At 33.2% G+C, this 18,529-nt stretch overlaps 1 protein-coding gene across 5 annotated transcripts in view; it reads right to left on the bottom strand.

Moving 5' to 3' along the window:
* Positions 1–18,529, bottom strand: part of Lrp1b (LDL receptor related protein 1B) — a 1,866,674-nt gene that overhangs the window by 490,875 nt on the left and 1,357,270 nt on the right. For all 5 annotated transcript variants that reach the window (XM_070023764.1, XM_070023773.1, XM_070023793.1 and 2 more), the window contains exons 34-35: positions 14,909–15,034; positions 12,869–13,000 (exon numbers count right to left, since the gene is read on the bottom strand). In XM_070023764.1, the coding sequence (XP_069879865.1) occupies positions 12,869–13,000; positions 14,909–15,034 (258 nt within the window). The remainder of the gene's footprint in view (positions 1–12,868; positions 13,001–14,908; positions 15,035–18,529) is intronic.

Here is an 18,529-nt window from a genome sequence, read left to right as displayed (position 1 = left end):
TTCAGCCACACTTTTCTCATTACTTGCATACATTGATTTCTGAGGGTTAATTTTGTACCCTGCTACGTTGCCAAAGTTTCCGATCAGCTCAAGTAACTTGGGAGTGGAGTCCATGGGGTTCTTTAAATACGCCATGTCATGGATCCACCTGTATCTCTATTTTAACATTTTTTTCTCCGTCCCTCCCTAAATTACGCCAACATCAAATACATTGAAAACACGGGTTATACCATGGGGGAGGGATATACAAAGCAACAAAAAAATCATCTTATAAATATGTTAGAAACAATAGCAAGAAAGAAAAACCACTTGAGTCTTATCTTGAGGTTCATTTCGCCTAATGCAACTTATCTGACCATTTCTGTTTGTCTCAGACATATACTAGTTATTGCAAATAAGGGAAACCATGGGACCTATGTTTCTTTACAATGAAATGTGCAAGATGCTTTGTCAAAAAACGAACTTTACAACTTTGAGGGGGGATGAGAGGGCAGGGATGATAGGGGAAAAACAAAGGAGGAGGCAACAATGCTTGATAAGAAATGTACTCATTACCTTGCTCATGTAATTGTAACCCCTGTGTATGGTATTTTCACAATAATAAACTTATTAATAAAATTTTTAAAAAATCATGTCATCTGCAAAGAGCGAGAGTTTTACTTCATCCTTCCTTATTTGGATCCCCTTTATGTTTGCATCTTGTTTATTGCTGTAGCTAGGCATTCTAATACTAGGTTGAAGAGTGGGGAGAATGAACACTCTTGTCTCGTTCTTGAATTTAGGGGAAATGGCTTTAACTTTTCACCATTAAGTATAATATTGGCTGTAGGTTTGTCATCTACAGCCTTTATTATAGAAGAATGTTCCATGGATTCCTAGTTTTGCCAGATCCTTCAACATAAAGGGGTGTTGATATGAGATAATGTTAAGCAAAATGTACCACAAGACAGGGACACAAGGGTTTTTTTTTTCTCTTTCTTTCTTGCAGTGTTTTTAATTTACTTACAATATACTATGAGAGTCTTTTGTTCCTATTGTATGTTCTTCCCCCATGGTATAACCCCTGTTTTCACTGGATTTGATGCTGGTGCTCTGCATCTTGTATATTTATTTTTGTAATTTGGGGAGGGGAAAGGATATTGCAGAACACTTAAATGAGGATGCAGGTTGACCTATTGTAATGACCAGATGTACAGGACACTATATTGAAAAATAACTTTACAATGTTGGGGTGGTGGGGTGGTGGGAGGAGTTGGAGTGGTGGGGAGGGAAGGGATAGGGGGAAATAAAGGAGGAGCTAACAATGCTTGCTGTGAAATGTACTCATTACCCTACTCATGCAACTGTAACCCCTTGTCCAACATTTTTACAATTATAAGCCATCAGTGATCCGGATGCAGCACTTCCCTCATTCAGCCTTTTAATGAACTAACCTGTCAATCTCAGTCTCAGAAGAGATGAAATAGAAGACCCAGTGAAGCTGACACACAGGATTGAAATGATAATTAGCATTTCACTTTTTAAAAATTGCAGTTCTAAAAGGTTTAAACTCTGGGGACATATTGCTAGTTTCACATTCTACTCCTTAAGCCACTCCTCATGCTCAATTTTTGCTGGCTATTTTCCATACAGAGTTTCACAATCTTTATTGACAGAGCTGGCACTGAAATTTGATCCTTCAAATCTCAGACTCACAAACAGGTATGATTACAGGAGTGAACAACCAGTATCCACCCTATGTTTTTACTTTAAAAATCACTATTTGTATAATTAACTGTTATATAGTAGTAGATGGATACCACAAATGTACAGGGATCATATTTATTTTCTTTTTCTCTTCTTTCTCTGTTGATGAAGATGGGGGCATGTATGGTGAATAAGAATGTTTCTAACAATCACCCCTTCTGAGATGAAACTGGGCTGCTGGTCTTCTATCTCTCCCTTGGCAGGAACAATCTTGTAACACATTATTCTAATCTCCCAAACCCTGAGAACCGATATTGCTTATTTATTAATTACTCATAATAAAAACTAACTTAAAATGCTTAATATAAAGCTATTATGGATTTGGTTTTGATTACTTCAATCTTGTTACAATTAACTTTTTTTTTTGTCCCTGTGGTGCCACAGGTTGAAGTCCAGGCATTACATACACTAGTGAGGCATTCTAACTTCAACCACATCTCCAGACTTCACTTCAAGATTGATGGAAGACGTAAGAAAACAAACCATAAATTCTATATTCATCTCTCCTTCCAAACTAAATAACTTAATTGTTAAGTGTAAAATGCCATCTTTTATACAATGTAGTTATAGTTCAGACCTAAGTACCAACAATAACAATAACAGCAAGAATAACTTTCTTAAAAGGTATTTTAACATCAATTTAATATCACAGGATATGACATGTAAAATATAAAGAATAAACATAATTATAAAATTTCTTAATAATACTCCTGTATTGTAGCTATAAATGTTCAATAAGTATTGTGAGAGTTTTTAATTGTTTTCATTTCTCCTTCTTTCTAATGTCCTGTAGAACTTAGTTCTCTTTCTTATTTTTTTTTCTATTTGGCCAAATTCTCCCACTAAAAATATTAGAGTTCATAGACTTAATTGGATCTTTTCTCCTTTCAAATTTCAAAGCAATCTACTTATTATTGACTGCTCTTGGAGAAAAATAACAAAAAATGATAAAATGGAATTGAAGATCCACTGCTTACAAGTCCAAAAATAAATTAAGTAACTTCTCTTTTCCTCCTCTGTTACCTAGTACATTTTTTACTTGATTAAATACTAATGGCCACTAGTCTTAGAAGCTGAATTATAGCTGTATTTCTTTTTAAAAAATGATGTCAAGAAGATGAATGGACTAATGCCTGACTGGTTCTCTTAAAAATGGGGCAGGGGACAAGAAGCACTCTCTCATGGTCAAAGTTACTTAACCTGGGATCCTTCAGTTGCCAATGTACCTCAGCTGAAAAGAGATTCTATTTGAATATTTAGCATTGGTTCCTGATATTAGACAAATGTCAGTTTATTGTTTAGGAGCCAGTAATTAGAGTAAGATATACAAAACACTGACCTTCCATTAAAAATGTAACACTTTGGGGCTAGGAAGATGGCTCAGTGGTAGAGTGCTTTCCTTGCATGCATGAGCCCCTGCGCTTGATTCCTCAGCACCACATAAGCAGAAAAAGCTGGAAGTGGCACTTTGACTCAAGTGGTAGAGTGTTAGCCTTGAGCTGACGAGCTGAAGGGCCCAGCGCAGGCCCAGAGTTCAGGCCCCACTACCAGCCCCGCCCCCAAAGTTGACACTTTAACTTATTTTCAGTGGTACATTAGTGTTAGTGGGTTACAATCCACAAGTCTAATCAAATATATTTAGTAAAATTTTGTCATTCTCTTAGTATCAATTAGCAATTTACTATCAATTAGAATTAGGAGGGCCTTTTGAGGCCATATTTCTCAGGACTTAGTTTTGAGAGAATGGAGACATTAGCAATAGGTGTGAATATCTCTGTATTGGAGTGAATTATAGACTGCTAAAACAAATATAGCAACATAGAATGATTTTGACAAGGAAAGAAAGAAAAGAGCCAGAACTCAGGTTGTGTATGGTCTTTGAGAATGAGTCAAAGCTGGCACTGAAACTTTTTCCTTATATTTGTTAATAGGAGAAATGATGAATTCCCAAACAAAAACTTTTATAACAAATGAATAATGAGTCTATCAATATTATGTAGAAATATAGATCTCAAGGAAGTTATTATTATGCATTTCTGAGACTTTTATTTTAAATAATCTGCATAAGAATATAAATGCCTCATAGAAGATGTTTTCTGTAATACTTTCATGCTTAGGAATTATCACAGAGGATTGGGTTACTAGGAAACATGTTAACATGGCTTGCTAATAAAGAATTGGCTGTTAGCTACACTGATACAACTGTATGAACAAACCCATGTGCACACATGTGTGTGAACAGACACACATGTACTCGTACAAATATGTACACACAAATACATCCATTGTTCCCCATTCCCATCCATGTACCAACTGCCTGTTTTTGCTTATAAAGCATCTTGTATTTTGAATGACTTCCCTACACCCATCTTTTTCTCTCAACAAAATACCTATTTAGCTTTCACTTACCTGGTTATGGTTTACTCTTTTGAATCCACTTTTTTTTCCCCTCAGTATGTTTGTGAGATTCATTCTTATTACTATGTGTATTATTAGTTTGTTCCTTTTTATTTCCAGGTAATACTCTACTAAGTTAATGGGTATTTGATCTGTTCTCTTATTAGTAAGCATTTCTGTTTCAAGATAACCCATATGACACTACCTGAGTTCAGTAAAAAATCACTTCTGTGTAAGCTAGTCTTTCTTTTCAAATTTTAATTAGAAATCTTCAGTAAATTGATTCAATAATGTTGTTATAATACCAGAGCTTTTGCCCTGCAGCAATGTCTACTTCCCACATCTTTGTAACACTGAATCATAGTTCTGATATTTTTGGAATTAAAATTCATGGGACCCCAAATAAAGTGTTTTAACCTAAAAGAAAAATGGATCTGTTATATATTTCCTCTAGATTCTTTATCCTATAATTCTAATGCTAAATATTCCCATGATTTGTTTTTTCAGGTACCATACCAGAGAGGTTTTTTTGGTGATTTGTAACAGAGTTTTTCATTTTGAAAGATTCAGGACTAATCTATCTACAAATACATACAAACTGCTCACATCACTTAAAAATATATATTTGAAACAAGTTCAAAGCAACAGTATAAAGCAGTTTTCTTTTTCTGTGTCATGAACAGAAGAAATTTAACCAGATCTAAAAATTCACTTTGTAGCCAAGGAAATGGTTTTCATAAAATTGAAAAATATGTCCCAAAGCAACAATATTATATTTCTTAAGCTACTGCTGTTACTGACATAAAAAGAATGCCTTCTATAATTCTTCTGTGGCCTTGGTGAAAAGGTGGTTACTAGAAAAAAAATTGTAAGTAACTGCTTTTTATAAGCCTCTAGGCATATCACACACACAAAACAGATGCGCATCTGAGTGGCACCTGCTTCAATTATTAAATAGGTTTAAGATCACAATTTTTAGTATATAAGCCCAACGTAGTACATAATTTTAAACTGAACACATTTACAGAAATGTAATTTCATCAAGAAATCTAGCAAATAGGCCAAATACAAAATTGCATCAGTCATTAAAATTGTTATCTGGCTGAGTAAGAGGAATTTGAAGGACACACCATTATTATATAACCTCAATCTCTCTCTGTTCCAATTTCCCTTACTCCAACAGAATAGAATGCTACAAGTTGTACCAAGCTTTATATCTAGTGGTAACACCCTATGCACTATCAAAAAAAGTGTCAATACTTTTGTCACATATTCTTTTTCAATGTATTTCAGTAAACTTACAGTAATTCTAAGTTCAAACAAAAATTGACCAAAAAGTATCACCTCTCTCCATATACATTTTTCATCACTATCAACATGCCATATACAAGTGGTACATTTATCACAGGCTGGTGAACCAACATTGATGAATCCATTGTTTCTGTTACAGTTTACTCTTACATGTTACATTCTGTGGGCTGAATAAATGTAGGACAGTTTCCTCTTAATCTCACAAAATTAATCCCAAAACTTCCAATAAACTTCCAATAGATGTATGACAGTATGGATCAGACTAAGCCCTATCAAGAGGCATTGCAATGCAGGGCAATCTAGCTAATAATTGAAACATCTATGGAAGGACTAACATTAGAATAAAATATATTAAACTGATATGCTAGAGAAAGGGACAGTTAGTGTTCAAGAGGTAGAATAATGATAAATTTCTCAATTGTACTAAGCTAATGTGTGATTTAAAACTCATATAGTTTTATTTCTGTAACTTTAGTTTTGCTCTTTCTATTTTCTTTTAGTAATTTAAATATATATATGTTTATATTCATTTATAGTAATGGGATGTGAACTCACAAGATCATGCGTGTCTAGCAGGAATTCTACCACTGAGCCCTATTTCCAGTTAATTCTGGAGTTATCTTTGCAATGTTTTCAGATTAAGTTTGGCTACATGTAATTTAACTTACAAAATGTGAAGCCATGGAGAAGAAAACACTACTGTAGTAAGACATATTCTTTCATTGTTTCTATTGTTTTAAAAGCAAGTTTTGTAAATGATTATATTTTTTAAACAGGCATCAAAATATCTCTCAGGACATATGCCAAACAATGGCAGTCACATAATGGGCTTTATTACTTATTTATCTTTATCAACTTTAGTAAATTAGATGTGACATTCTACATCTAGTATATAATAGGCAATATTTGTTGCAATAAGTTGTATGACCCAAATTCAAACAAAAGAAAAGATATGAAAAATAATTATAAACTTGAAATTTTTAGGTAAATGGTCATTACTGGATTGTAATTTCGCCTATTAAATCACACTTTAGTATTTATTCAATATGAAAGAGTCATAAATATACATCAAGAAGAAGGGAGCCTGAATAGAACACTACTTACTAAAGATTTTATCTTTACAGGAAGCAGTAGGTTTTGTTGTGAAGGCTTTTCTACTAACAGAAATATATCTTTTAAAGCATCAAATGCAGTATTCATTCATCAGGAGGAATACCACCCACAGGCAAGGATTTTCAAAGCTCAGTGTTTTTTTCCCACTGAAATGGGACTTTTCCAATGAAGAGATAAAAATGCTTTGAACATTTTAAATCTAGCCACAGGGTCTTCATTCTTCTATGGATAGTATCCAGAAATGCTTCATTTTGTGAAAAAAGAATCTTTTCACTGCAGAAACTTTAACATCTTAGGATTACACCCAAAAGGGTTCAAATTATTTATTGTTCTTGAAATGAACATTGTTCTTAAAATTTTTATAATGAAATAATAATTAAGTATAATATATAGTCTTAACAAATGATTCTCTTCTATTCCATCTGCTTGTTATGATAGGAAATTTTAGTTTGGCATAAGGGGCAACTGGGACTTTCATTTTGGATATAAAATGTTTTCCTATATCTGTAATTTTTACTTACAGCAGCTGTGGGAGGTAAGCACTTACTACCTCATTTTTAGAAAATTCAGACCTGATGTCTTTCCTTTGAATAAATTCTATCACCATGGATCAAGTAAATATGTGGAACTCAAAATGATTTGACTTGTATCATGTTCTTTCCTTTTTTATAGGTTCCCTGAACATTTACCTTAGAATTGAGAGTTTACATTGAGAATTTAAAGATACTATGTCAAACATCTTAATTGTGTAGCTAGACCACAAAACACATAGGATAGACTTTTATGTATCCTAGATAATTTGAGTGTTGTGATTCTCTGTAGCTTTGCAATTAACTAAAGAAAACTGAGTGGCAATAACAATTATCTATCTGAGGTGAATGTCTTCAATGGAAAAAGAGGGTAGGAATAGCCTCTCTACAAAAGTAACAATAGAAAAACAAAAAACAAAAGCAAAACCTTCTAAACCATGTGACACGTGGCTATTTTAATAAGTAGAGACTGATTCAGCAACTCTTTTCCTCTGTTCTTGTACAGAGCAACCCAGATATCTGCATTCCTTCCTCTTGAAATGGCTAGTTGCCTCATAATTAGTTGGTATATTGACTGTGATGATATTATAAATAAAATTGTTGACATCTATTTTGATCTTAATATGTGCTTATAAAACATTCTAAGCAATGGACCAGGATCACAGAAATTATACGGAGATATATTGAAAGCTCCTGAAACCTCCAGCACCATCATCTTTATGAGTGTGTCAATTGCTCACTGTTTAAGTATGTAAGGTATCATTTTTTTCTGATTGATTAAAAATCTAGTTGGAAACAAGTGACTGACATCTGTAATTCTAGCCCTGAAATCTGGAAGATGTGAGTTCAAAGCCCCTCTAGGTAGAAAAGTCCAAAAGACAACATGACTAAATAATTAGTAAAGGCTTGGCTGGAGGCATGGATCCATTACACACACACATACACACAAACACACACACACACACACACACGTATAAATATGAATGATAATACTCCAATAAACATAGTCGTGCTGGTAGCTTTAGTGTGGTCTTGTTTGTAAACATTTGGGTAAATGCCCCAAAGTGGGATTGCTGGGTCATAGGGGAGTTCTATATGGAGTCTTTTTTGCAGGGGGAGGGTGTGTGTGTGGGGGGGGAGTCCGGTTGTGGGGCCTGAACTCTGGGCCTGGGTGCTGTCCCTCAGCTCTTCAGCTCAAAGCTAGTGCTCTACCATTTGAGCCACAGCACCACTTCCAGCTTTTTCCTTTTTATGTGGTGCTGAGGAATTGAAACCAGGGCCTCATGCATGCAAGGCAAGCGCTCTACCTCTGAGCCACCTTTCCAGCCCCTCTATGTGGGGTCTTTTGAGGAACCTCCATACTGCTTTCCAAAGTGGTTGAACAAGTTTACACTCCCACCAATAATGCAGTAAGGTTCCCTTCTGTCCACATCCCCTCCAGCATCTGTTGTTGTTAGAGTTCTTGATTATAGCCATTCTAGCTGGGGTAAAGTGGTATCTAAATGTTGTTTTGATTTGCATTTCTTTTATGGCTAGAGAGGTTGAGCATTTTTTCAAGTGTCTATTGGACATCCTTCTTTCCTCTTCAGAGAAGTTTCTCTTTAAGTCTTTAGCCCACTTATATATTGGCAGTTGTTTCTTTGAAGATTTGTTGTTGGGGGATTTAATTTTTTGAGTTCCAGGTATATTTTAGATATGAGGCCCTTGTCCATTGTGTGACCACTCCATAGATGAATGGATCAAGAAAATGTGGTATATATACACAATAGAATTCTATGCCTCCATCAGAAAGAATGACATAGCCCCATTTGTTAGGAAATAGAAAGGCTTGGAAAAAATTATATTAAGTGAAGTAAGCCACGCTCAAAGAAACATAGGTCCCATGGTTTCCCTTATTTGCAGTATCTAGTACATGTCTGAGTCAAGCAGAAAAGATCAGATAAGATGATGTTAGGGAAATGAACCCTAAGATATGTATTCAAATGTTTTTTTTTTCTTTCAGGCAATTGTTTCTAACACATTTATAAGATTATTTCTTTGTTGCTTTGTATGTCCCTCCCTCACTGTATAACTCCAGCTTTCTCTGTATTTGATGTCGGTATAATGTGTGGAGGGGAAGGGGAAAAACAAATCGTTTAAATAGGAATATAGGTGGACCCATTGCAACAATGAGATTTACAAGTGTTATGTCGAAAACGAACTTCACATCTTTGGTGGGGGGAGGGTGCGGGGGTGGGGAGAGCGCGGGGGGGGGGGGGGGGGGAGCTCACAGGGAGGATTGGGAGGGAGGATGGGAAGGGATGGGAAGGGGAAAAAAAGGAGGAGGCTACAATGCTTGATAAGAAATGTACTCATTATCTTGCCCATGTAATTGTAACCCCTCTGTACGGTATTTTCACAATAAAAAAATAAATGATATATACAAACATGTATACTACATATACATACATATATACGAATATATACATATGCATATATATTTGTATGTACATATGTATGAATATGTATCAGATATAAAATTAAGAAAACTGAACCTCATGAAAATTACATAACATACTTGAGATAACAAACCTAGGACATGAAAGCAATACAGCTTTAGATTCTAAGTTTTCTTTTGTTGAATTCTGAATTGTACTTACTGTGTCTATTGCTAGTCTGCCTTTCTTTGGTTTAAAGATAGATTTGTATTTATATTTTGATTATTGTTAGAGATATTAATAGATTCTTGCATATTGCACTGGCCTATCTAGTGTATATGGTTAGTGTTTTCCTGTATTTAGTACTACAAGATTTTCAAAATATTTTCCTATGAATAAAAATTAAACACACAATAGATACAACACAAAAAATGAAAAATTTTAGTGAAAGTTGCAAGTTCTTCCTAAAGAAAACTTACTCTTATAAGACAATAATTCATGGTGTTACTAAGTATTGTTGCACAAGTAATTTATGGTTCTTTAATAATAACATTATTTATATTATTGTTATGATATTAAACCTAACCATATCAAGGACAAAATAAAACCTAAGAAAGTGAATTTGACTTATACAACAAATAGGTTTACCTTTAAGGGAAAAAAGGTATTTTCCCATGTATTAAGAACAAATTGCTTCCCTCGTTCCTTCCTTCCTTCCTTCCTTCCTTCCTTCCTTCCTTCCTTCCTTCCTTCCTTCCTTCCTTCCTTCCTTCTCTTTCTTTCTTTCTTTCTTTCTTTCTTTCTTTCTTTCTTTCTTTCTTTCTTTCTTTCTTTCTTTCTTTCTTTTCTTTCTTTTCTTTCTTTCTTTCTTGTTGGTCATGGGGCTTGAACTCTGGGCCTGGGGGCTGTCCCCGAGCTCTTCAGCTAAGGCCAGCACTCTACCACTTGAGCCACAGCTCCACTTCCTTCCTTCCTATTTCTTCATAAACATTTCTCAGATATTTTCAAAGATGAGTATGGAGTGTTGCCTTAGGGGTTGTATTTTAGTAGTATGGCAGTTTAAACTCAAGGCCTCCTATTGCTAGGCGAAATATGTTCTACCACTTGAGTCATGCCCCTTGCTACTTTTGGCTTGTTTACATTTCAGATAGGTCTGTCAAATTCCTTCATGATAATCTCAGACAGGGAACCATCTGTCTCTGCCTATGAATACATATGCAACATATCCCTCCATTGAATACATTTGCAACACTCAATCCAGCTTGTTTTTGAGACATGATCCATCTATCATATTCCTTCTATGTCTGCTTCTTGGGTAGCTGGGGCAGGAGTTCATTACCACTTCCAGACAAAGGTTATTATAGAGTTTTTGAAAGAATAAAATACATGATATGAGACAAAAAAGAAGAGACTACAAGGTAAGAAAATCTCTCCCTATACATATAAAATTTAAGAAGGCCACAGTTTTTATTTATGTACATGATAAATATATGATGAAATTCTAAAGAACATATTTCATGTATATAAAATGCAGAATAGATTATGAATTTGTAATCAACTTCCTATGAATAATTAAAGATTATCTAAAATTATACTATGATTTTAGAAAATTATCATATTGTTTGAACTATGAACATTTATCTGAATTATTATGGGAAAAGGCCCTTTTTACAATGTCAGAAGATCGCTTTTATGTAATTCATATATGCGGAGGAAGACATCTTACTTAAAAAAGATTATCTTCAAACAATTTTGAAATTCTTAATTATTTGCAGTCATAAACCATGCTTATGTACATTTAAACAAAATCTATTTCAGTTTGGAGAAAAAATATGAATGGTATCTGAAACACCTCAACTGATTAGCACAGGTGATTTTTAATATGATCATTATTATTTTTGATATTATACACCAGTAAGTTACTTGCTTTGTAATGTTAGATTATGTAATGTTAGATACGTAATGTTAGATTATAGTAATACTGAGAATGTGTATTAAAATACACATTCAATAAAATAGCATTAGCTCAAGAAACTTATTATTTGAAGTAAAATGAGACATAGAAAGGTTTGTTTGTATGAGTTTGTTCTTTGAATGTAGAATAATAAATTTAAATAAAGTGATAAAAATGATGACAGTGGCTCATTTCTGTAATCCTAGCTACTCAGGTGTCTGAAATCTGAATAGCAAGGCTCAAAGCAAGATGAATCTAAGAGACACATCTCAAAACCCTCAAAAAATAGATATGGAGGCATGGTTTAAGTGGTAAAGTGATACTTCTTAGTGAAAAAAGTAAGCAGAGCTCAAGGCTCAAGTTTTTGCCTTAGTTTTGGCACAAAAATAAAAATATAGAAAAAATGCATATGTTTATGTTATTTTTGAAGTTAGCAATTATTACAAAATATTTATATGTATTTATTCCACATTGTCTACTATTAATTTCCAGTTACTTGCTGATTATCATATTTTATAATCACATTAAGACAGGTCTAGTTTGCTTTATTTTACTTTGTTAAAGAGTAAAGGGTAAAACTCTCATGCCAAACTGACACATACAATATTGATAAAATCACTTGAAATGTTTTTGTATTTATAATATTTATGTTAGATTTGATTTATTACCTATATTAAAATGATAATCATATACTTAAATATTTAAATGAATCTAATTTAAGTGACAATAATGCAAAGTTGTTTATATAGCTTTAAATAAATAGAAATCATCATCTGAAAAAAGTAGAGAATTTTAGTAAGTCTAAATTAAGCGTAAAAGGAGATTTCAATGTGATATATAGACATGTTTGTAATATACTTTGGTCAAGTTCATCCCATTTCTATTATTGCTTTGTAACCTTTTTCCCTTTCCTCTCTTTAAAGACATATTTTGCTGGGCTTTATTATGCTATTTTTAAAGACATGTGCTCTATTTATGCATGTACATATAAATGCTGTTCTATCAAACCTACGTTCCTTGACATCCTCTCCTTTCTCCTTGTTCCTCTCATTTGTACTTGCTCCTCCCAAATGTCACCATTTACAACCATGTCATATTTTGTCTCATGTCTAGATTCCACATACAAGCAAAAATAGAGGAAATGTGTGTTTCTGAGCTTCTGAGCTTGGCTTTTCTCAACAAGATGATCTTCTAACTTGTTATTTTTGATTTTGGCGTTTTTTTCTGGCAATGCATAATGAGAATAACTCATGATAAGCTTAAATTTTCATCTATAACTCATTTTCTTATTCTTTTATCTTGACTGTCAAAGTACAGAGAGAAGTTAAATTTCCATCGTGTTTAGTAAATCAAGTAAACACTGTACATGAATGATTGTATATGAATAGAAAGCTATTTACCTGCGTGGAAATCGATTCCCACAGCAAATGAAGTTCCTGAGATTGGCATCAAGGCATCCATTTTGTCACTTGGTTCAAGAGGTATTCCTCTAATTCCTTCATGAACAGAGTACATAAGAAATGATTCTATACCTAAATTGGAGGGGAAACGGCATGGCAAATATTAACTTTTGTTTCAATATCATACTTTTGCAACATCACAGATATGATCTAAATCAAGCTCATAAATATGGGTTTAATATCAGTAAGTGCCCATGTTAATGCTTACAAATCTAATATGGTTGAAAATAATTATATAATCAAAATGACTAGATGTAAATGTTTCCACCATTTTCTAATCATGTGATTTGGGTGTGCTATTTGTTTAATTTCTATTCATCTCACTGTTCTCATTTATAAAATGTAGATGATACAGCTGGGTACTGGTGGCACATGCCTGTAATCCTAGCTACCCAGAAGGCTGAAATCTGAAGATCATGGATCAAAACCAGCCCAGGCAGGAAAGCCTGTGAGACTCTTCTCTCCATTTACCCACCAGAAAACAGGAAATGGCACTGTGGTTCAAGTGGTACAGCACTCGCCTTGAGCCGAGTAGCTCAAGGACAGCATCCAGGCCCAGAGTTCAAGCCCCACAACAAAACAAGGAAAAAATAAAAAGTGTAGATTATACAGATCTAGCTCATAATTTTATGACTGTCAAGAGAATTAATATTTTAAGATGCTTGATGGATAGCCTGGCAAAGAAAAATAACACCTAATATTTATATAAAATTAATTAAGTGGGAATAATGATGTATATATTTCTCAATTATTGACTTTATAATTTTATTGTCCAATTATGTTATATTATATTATATATAGTAAAATTTATATTGTTAATGTATATGCTCATATATATCAAATAAATATATAATGTAAATATATGCTATAAGTACATATTATTTATTATATGTGTATGAATATATCATGATCAGTGGATATAAATGATCATGCATTGACTAAGGATATTTTGAATTAATAGAACTAGAGACTCTGCTATTAGAAACAGTAGACAGATATCTTTGGATACAGTTATATTCCAGAATTCTCTTCTCCCTCTGCCATGTTAAGCTAAGTCCTCACAAACTCTCCTGTTTCTCTAAAATAGTGACAAGTAACATACCTAACATCAGGTTACACACTGATCCAAATTCACTAAAAATAACTCTTTTTCCACTTCAAATTTTGCTTTTTCAGGTTGATTGTAGAAGCTATTAGATTTGAATACATGTTAAAACATATACTGTAGATAATTATGTTCAGTTTATTAAAATAAACAATGATACTTCAACATTTTCAGCCACCATAAAGTTCTACATGTATTTAACTATGTTAAAAGTGAATGTTAGCAAAATGACCTCCTTTCCCATAACTTGGTCCACTCTTCCCTTCTCCATAGCTTAGCATGCTCCCTACCGAGGCAACACTAGGCCTATGTAATAAAGGAAGTAAATAATCAATTTCCAACTCCCTTTACCTTGGGATGGCACTTCTCTGGGGCAGCTGCCGCCATATAAATAGAAAGATCCCCTTAGAGTGACCTTCAGGTCTGGGCAGCTGCAGGACCCCTTTCTACTATTTGGACAGCAGCCGCAAATCCTAGTCCACCATGATGAAGCCCCTGGCCCACACGTCCAAACCAGGGTCTCCATCTACTAGCCCCTTCTAGCCTCTCCTCACCACCCTAGGTTATATAGGTCACTTCAGACAATAGCTGGTGCTTCTTCTCACTTCTCCCTTGTGAGGAGTCTTGCTGGCCCCTTTTCTTGCAATAAACCTTTCTTTGTTCTCTGTACCTGCATGTCTGTGTGATTCTCTAGCAAAGTCTAATAATGTTTCATTTAATTTTTCAGTTGCCTTAGCAACAATTTTCCCCCTAAATTTTAACATATTTTGGTAGTCTAAAATATTATACGATACCATATAATGAAGTAACTGAGCAAGAACTAAAGTTTTGTTTTTGTTTTTTGTTTTTTTGTTTTTGTTTTTTTGCATGTATACCTTGGCATGACATGCGGTTCTTTTGGAGGTAGTATCCCACAGTACACATACAAGTCCTGGTTGTTTCAGATGTTGGTAAGCAAAGCTGAGAGCATCCACCATTATTTAGGTGACAAGAATTACTGCCTGCAAAAAGAAATATATAATGTTTTTAAAGAAATGTAAAATTAAGGAAGATAATTTTATTCAATCAATGGGTGAACAACTAGTTATTCATATGCAAATGCAGCTGGTTCACATTGACTATAATCACATTTTATTTCCAAACATAGTGAAAAGTAGCAAATTATCAGTGAATTTTACCCTTCTAAAAAAGTAAACAGAAATACAAGACGCCCAGTTAAAGAAGTGCAAAAGATTTTGATTTGTTATGAATACTGTCATAAACTTGAAATATTTTTAAATCAGAGAAATGAGGACATATTTCTATTTGATTCTTAAACTTCACTTTTCTCTGTAGTTATTTCTTTTGCAAAAATATTTTATTCACAAGTGTCACATAAATAGCTGTTAAATTATGTTACCAACTTAGCTCAAAGATAATGCCACTAAAATAAAGTGGGTATATGTATTTAATTTATTTTAAAAGACAGAGAAATAAATGTTCCCATTTATAGGAACATAATTCTCTGAAAATGTTTTAAAAACACACCCATAAGAGTGATCTTATTAATCGGTATGTTAATTCTTCTTATTCTTACACAGTAGCAATGACAAATATCAGTCTTGTAATCACTGGTAGGCATTCTATAAAGATGTTCCACTGAATTTACTAGGCCCTGTGTGCTAATTAAAGCAGCTAGCATGAAGGTAGGTAATTTATAATCTTACCCAGAAAGTTCATTAAATGTCTCATCTTTAGAATTTTATTCTTCTAGGACATGCAATGCTATTTGGTGGATTTTTAAGATCTGATACAAAGTGCAGCAAATCCAGTGAGAATTAAAAGCATGGTGAAAGTTATACATCAATAGTGCTCTATGGAAAATTCAAAATACCAGTGTAGTACATTATTTCTCATCTTCTGAATTAAACATAGTCTAGCAGGATTTCACTGTTCAATAGAAACTGTCATGAGTTGTGTCATTTTTGAAGCATGAGATTTTCTCAATTTGAGAGATTTGTTGTCAAAAGACCTCTGATATTCTCTGCTCATTTCCTGCTAATATTGAACTCCATCTTAAGCAACCTGAACCTTTTAAATGAATACATTCATCTCCTATATAAACTAATGAAGATTAATTGACTCATTCTCCCTCTTCCCAAGATGAATTAAGATGATATTTCAAATCTCTGATAGTTTTAATGATGAAACATTTATATCAGTAAGTGTGCAATAATTCCATACGGAGCAGGCACATATTTTATTTTATAGAAAGCATGTTGGTGTAGGCTAACACAATGTCATTCTATAGAGGCATAGGTTTAGATACAGATATATTTTTATTACCACCCAAGACTGTAAGATTGGAAAAAAAATCATTAACTGATGATCTAATATCAAGTTTTAGGGATTACCATTTAAGGTGGAGAAAGAAGAAAAATGAAATAAAACTAGGTTAAAGGACAGAATAAAATTTTTAAAAAATAGAATATTAATATATTTAAAACAATTAGAATGAGGGCTGGGAAGGTGGCTTGATACAGCGCTCGCCTCACATGCATGAGTTCCTGGGTTTGATTCCTCAGCACATAAGCAGAAAAAAAAAGCCGGAAGTGGTGCTGTGGCTCAAGTGGTAGAGCACTAGCCTTGAGCTGAAGAGCTGAGGGACAGTGCCTAGACCCAGAGTTCAGGCCCCATGACTGACCCCCCCAAAAAAAAGTTATAATGTTTTAAATATTTAAACATTTTAAAGTCTTAAGAGTTGAGAGGTTTTATTTTCCTTGATAGTACCAAAACTAATAAAATTACAAAGCTAATAATATATTTTGTTATATTTATTTGTTGATAAAAATAAAATTAGCACTTTAACAGTTATGTGGAACACTAGCAATATATATCTTTAAATAGTCTATGAGGAAACAGTGGATTATATATATAAATAAATGGACTTAATTGTATTTTTATCTGTTTATAGGTATATTGTGATTTTAATCATTATGTTGTGATTAACTTTATATTTGGAAATATTAATAATATTTTTTAATGCTATTATTATCCAACACTCATTCCCCAAATGACTGTTGGAGTTAAAAAGTCCATTTGACTAACAAGAAGTCTCAACTCTCCAGTGATCTCTGTCAAAAATGATAAATGAAGTAGCTAATTGTAGATTGAAATCAAAAGAGGTAGTAAAGGTAACACCTTAAAGACTCCTAAATTACTCATATTTCATACTAATGAAGCTTTAAAACTACTTGTGATGATTCTGCTAATGGGATTGTCATTAATACTGATGTTTTTATCAGCATATTCTACTCATAAAATTACTTTTTCCCTGCATCTTAAGGTTGATGTATAATGCCATTTTTTCTTTTTTAATGTTTTGCTTACATTTTAACATTTTTAGTAGCATGTATTAGTTGTAGAAAATGCTTTTTTATATCCATATAGGTATACAGTATATTTTGATCACATTTTTCTTTCTGACTCTTCATCCTCCCCTTCCCCACTTCTAAAACCAATCTTAATAGGTTCCATTATTATATTTTTATAAAAGTACATCATTAATTTGAAGTACTAGATATTTTCATGTGTTTGATGATACTTTTGTAGTGTACTTTTGTAGAGAATACCCAATTATACCATCAGGGTCAAATATTTAATAAAGAAAATTGTGCTAATGAGAGCAGAGTCAAGAATAATAAAGAGCCATTAAATATTTCCTTCCAAGTACTTCATTGAAACTAGGCCTTGAAACATTCATTTATAGTTTCAGAGAATGTACGTACTTGTTCATGTTTTTGAAAGGTTGTTCTGTATTTTTTAATTGCTCTGCTTAAATTGAAAATGTATTTTCTCACTCTGTTCTGTCTCATATGTTTTTAGATAGAATCACATAAGCTTAGACTTATACATCTCTCTATATATCTGTGTGTTATATTTTCCAACTTCTTCATAATCAATCTGAAGTGATTTTCAAATTTCATGTTTGTTGTTTAACAAATATATTGAAAATCCATAAAAAGATATTATTATATTTTATTTACTGAATACCAGTAATTTATGTGGAATTATATCATACATTACATGTGAGAGAATGCTAGTAAAATTATGTATTTATTCTTGGGATTAAAACCAAGATTTCTTGCTAGTTAGCAACTACTAAACCATTGAGCTTACCATCCAGTCTAAATCATTTTGTTGTTTTAAAAAAATATTATTATTGTAACGGTGATGTTCAGAGGGATTACAGACATAAAGATGGAAATGAGTACAGTTTTAGTCTAACACTATTTCTCCCTCATTTTCTCTTGCTTTCCCTCAGTCCTGACACCCTTCTCCCCACAAGTTGTAAAGTTCATTTCCAACATAGTCTTGTGAATATTGCAGTTGCATTTGTTCATCCTTTGCCTTACCCATTTGATACAGAAAATGTTGTATCGTGGAGTTGTTAGTTACAATACTCCAACCATGATTCCAAAGTAAAAGTTTCAAAATGTCCAAAAAGGAATAGAGAT

The sequence above is a fragment of the Dipodomys merriami genome, unplaced genomic scaffold (genome assembly GCF_024711535.1).
Source record: "Dipodomys merriami isolate MVZ:Mamm:240054 unplaced genomic scaffold, mDipMer1.0.p SCAF_1, whole genome shotgun sequence".
Taxonomy (NCBI): Eukaryota; Metazoa; Chordata; class Mammalia; order Rodentia; family Heteromyidae; genus Dipodomys; species Dipodomys merriami.
Note: the sequence above shows the minus strand (reverse complement) of the source record. Positions and strands in the feature narration are given on the sequence as shown.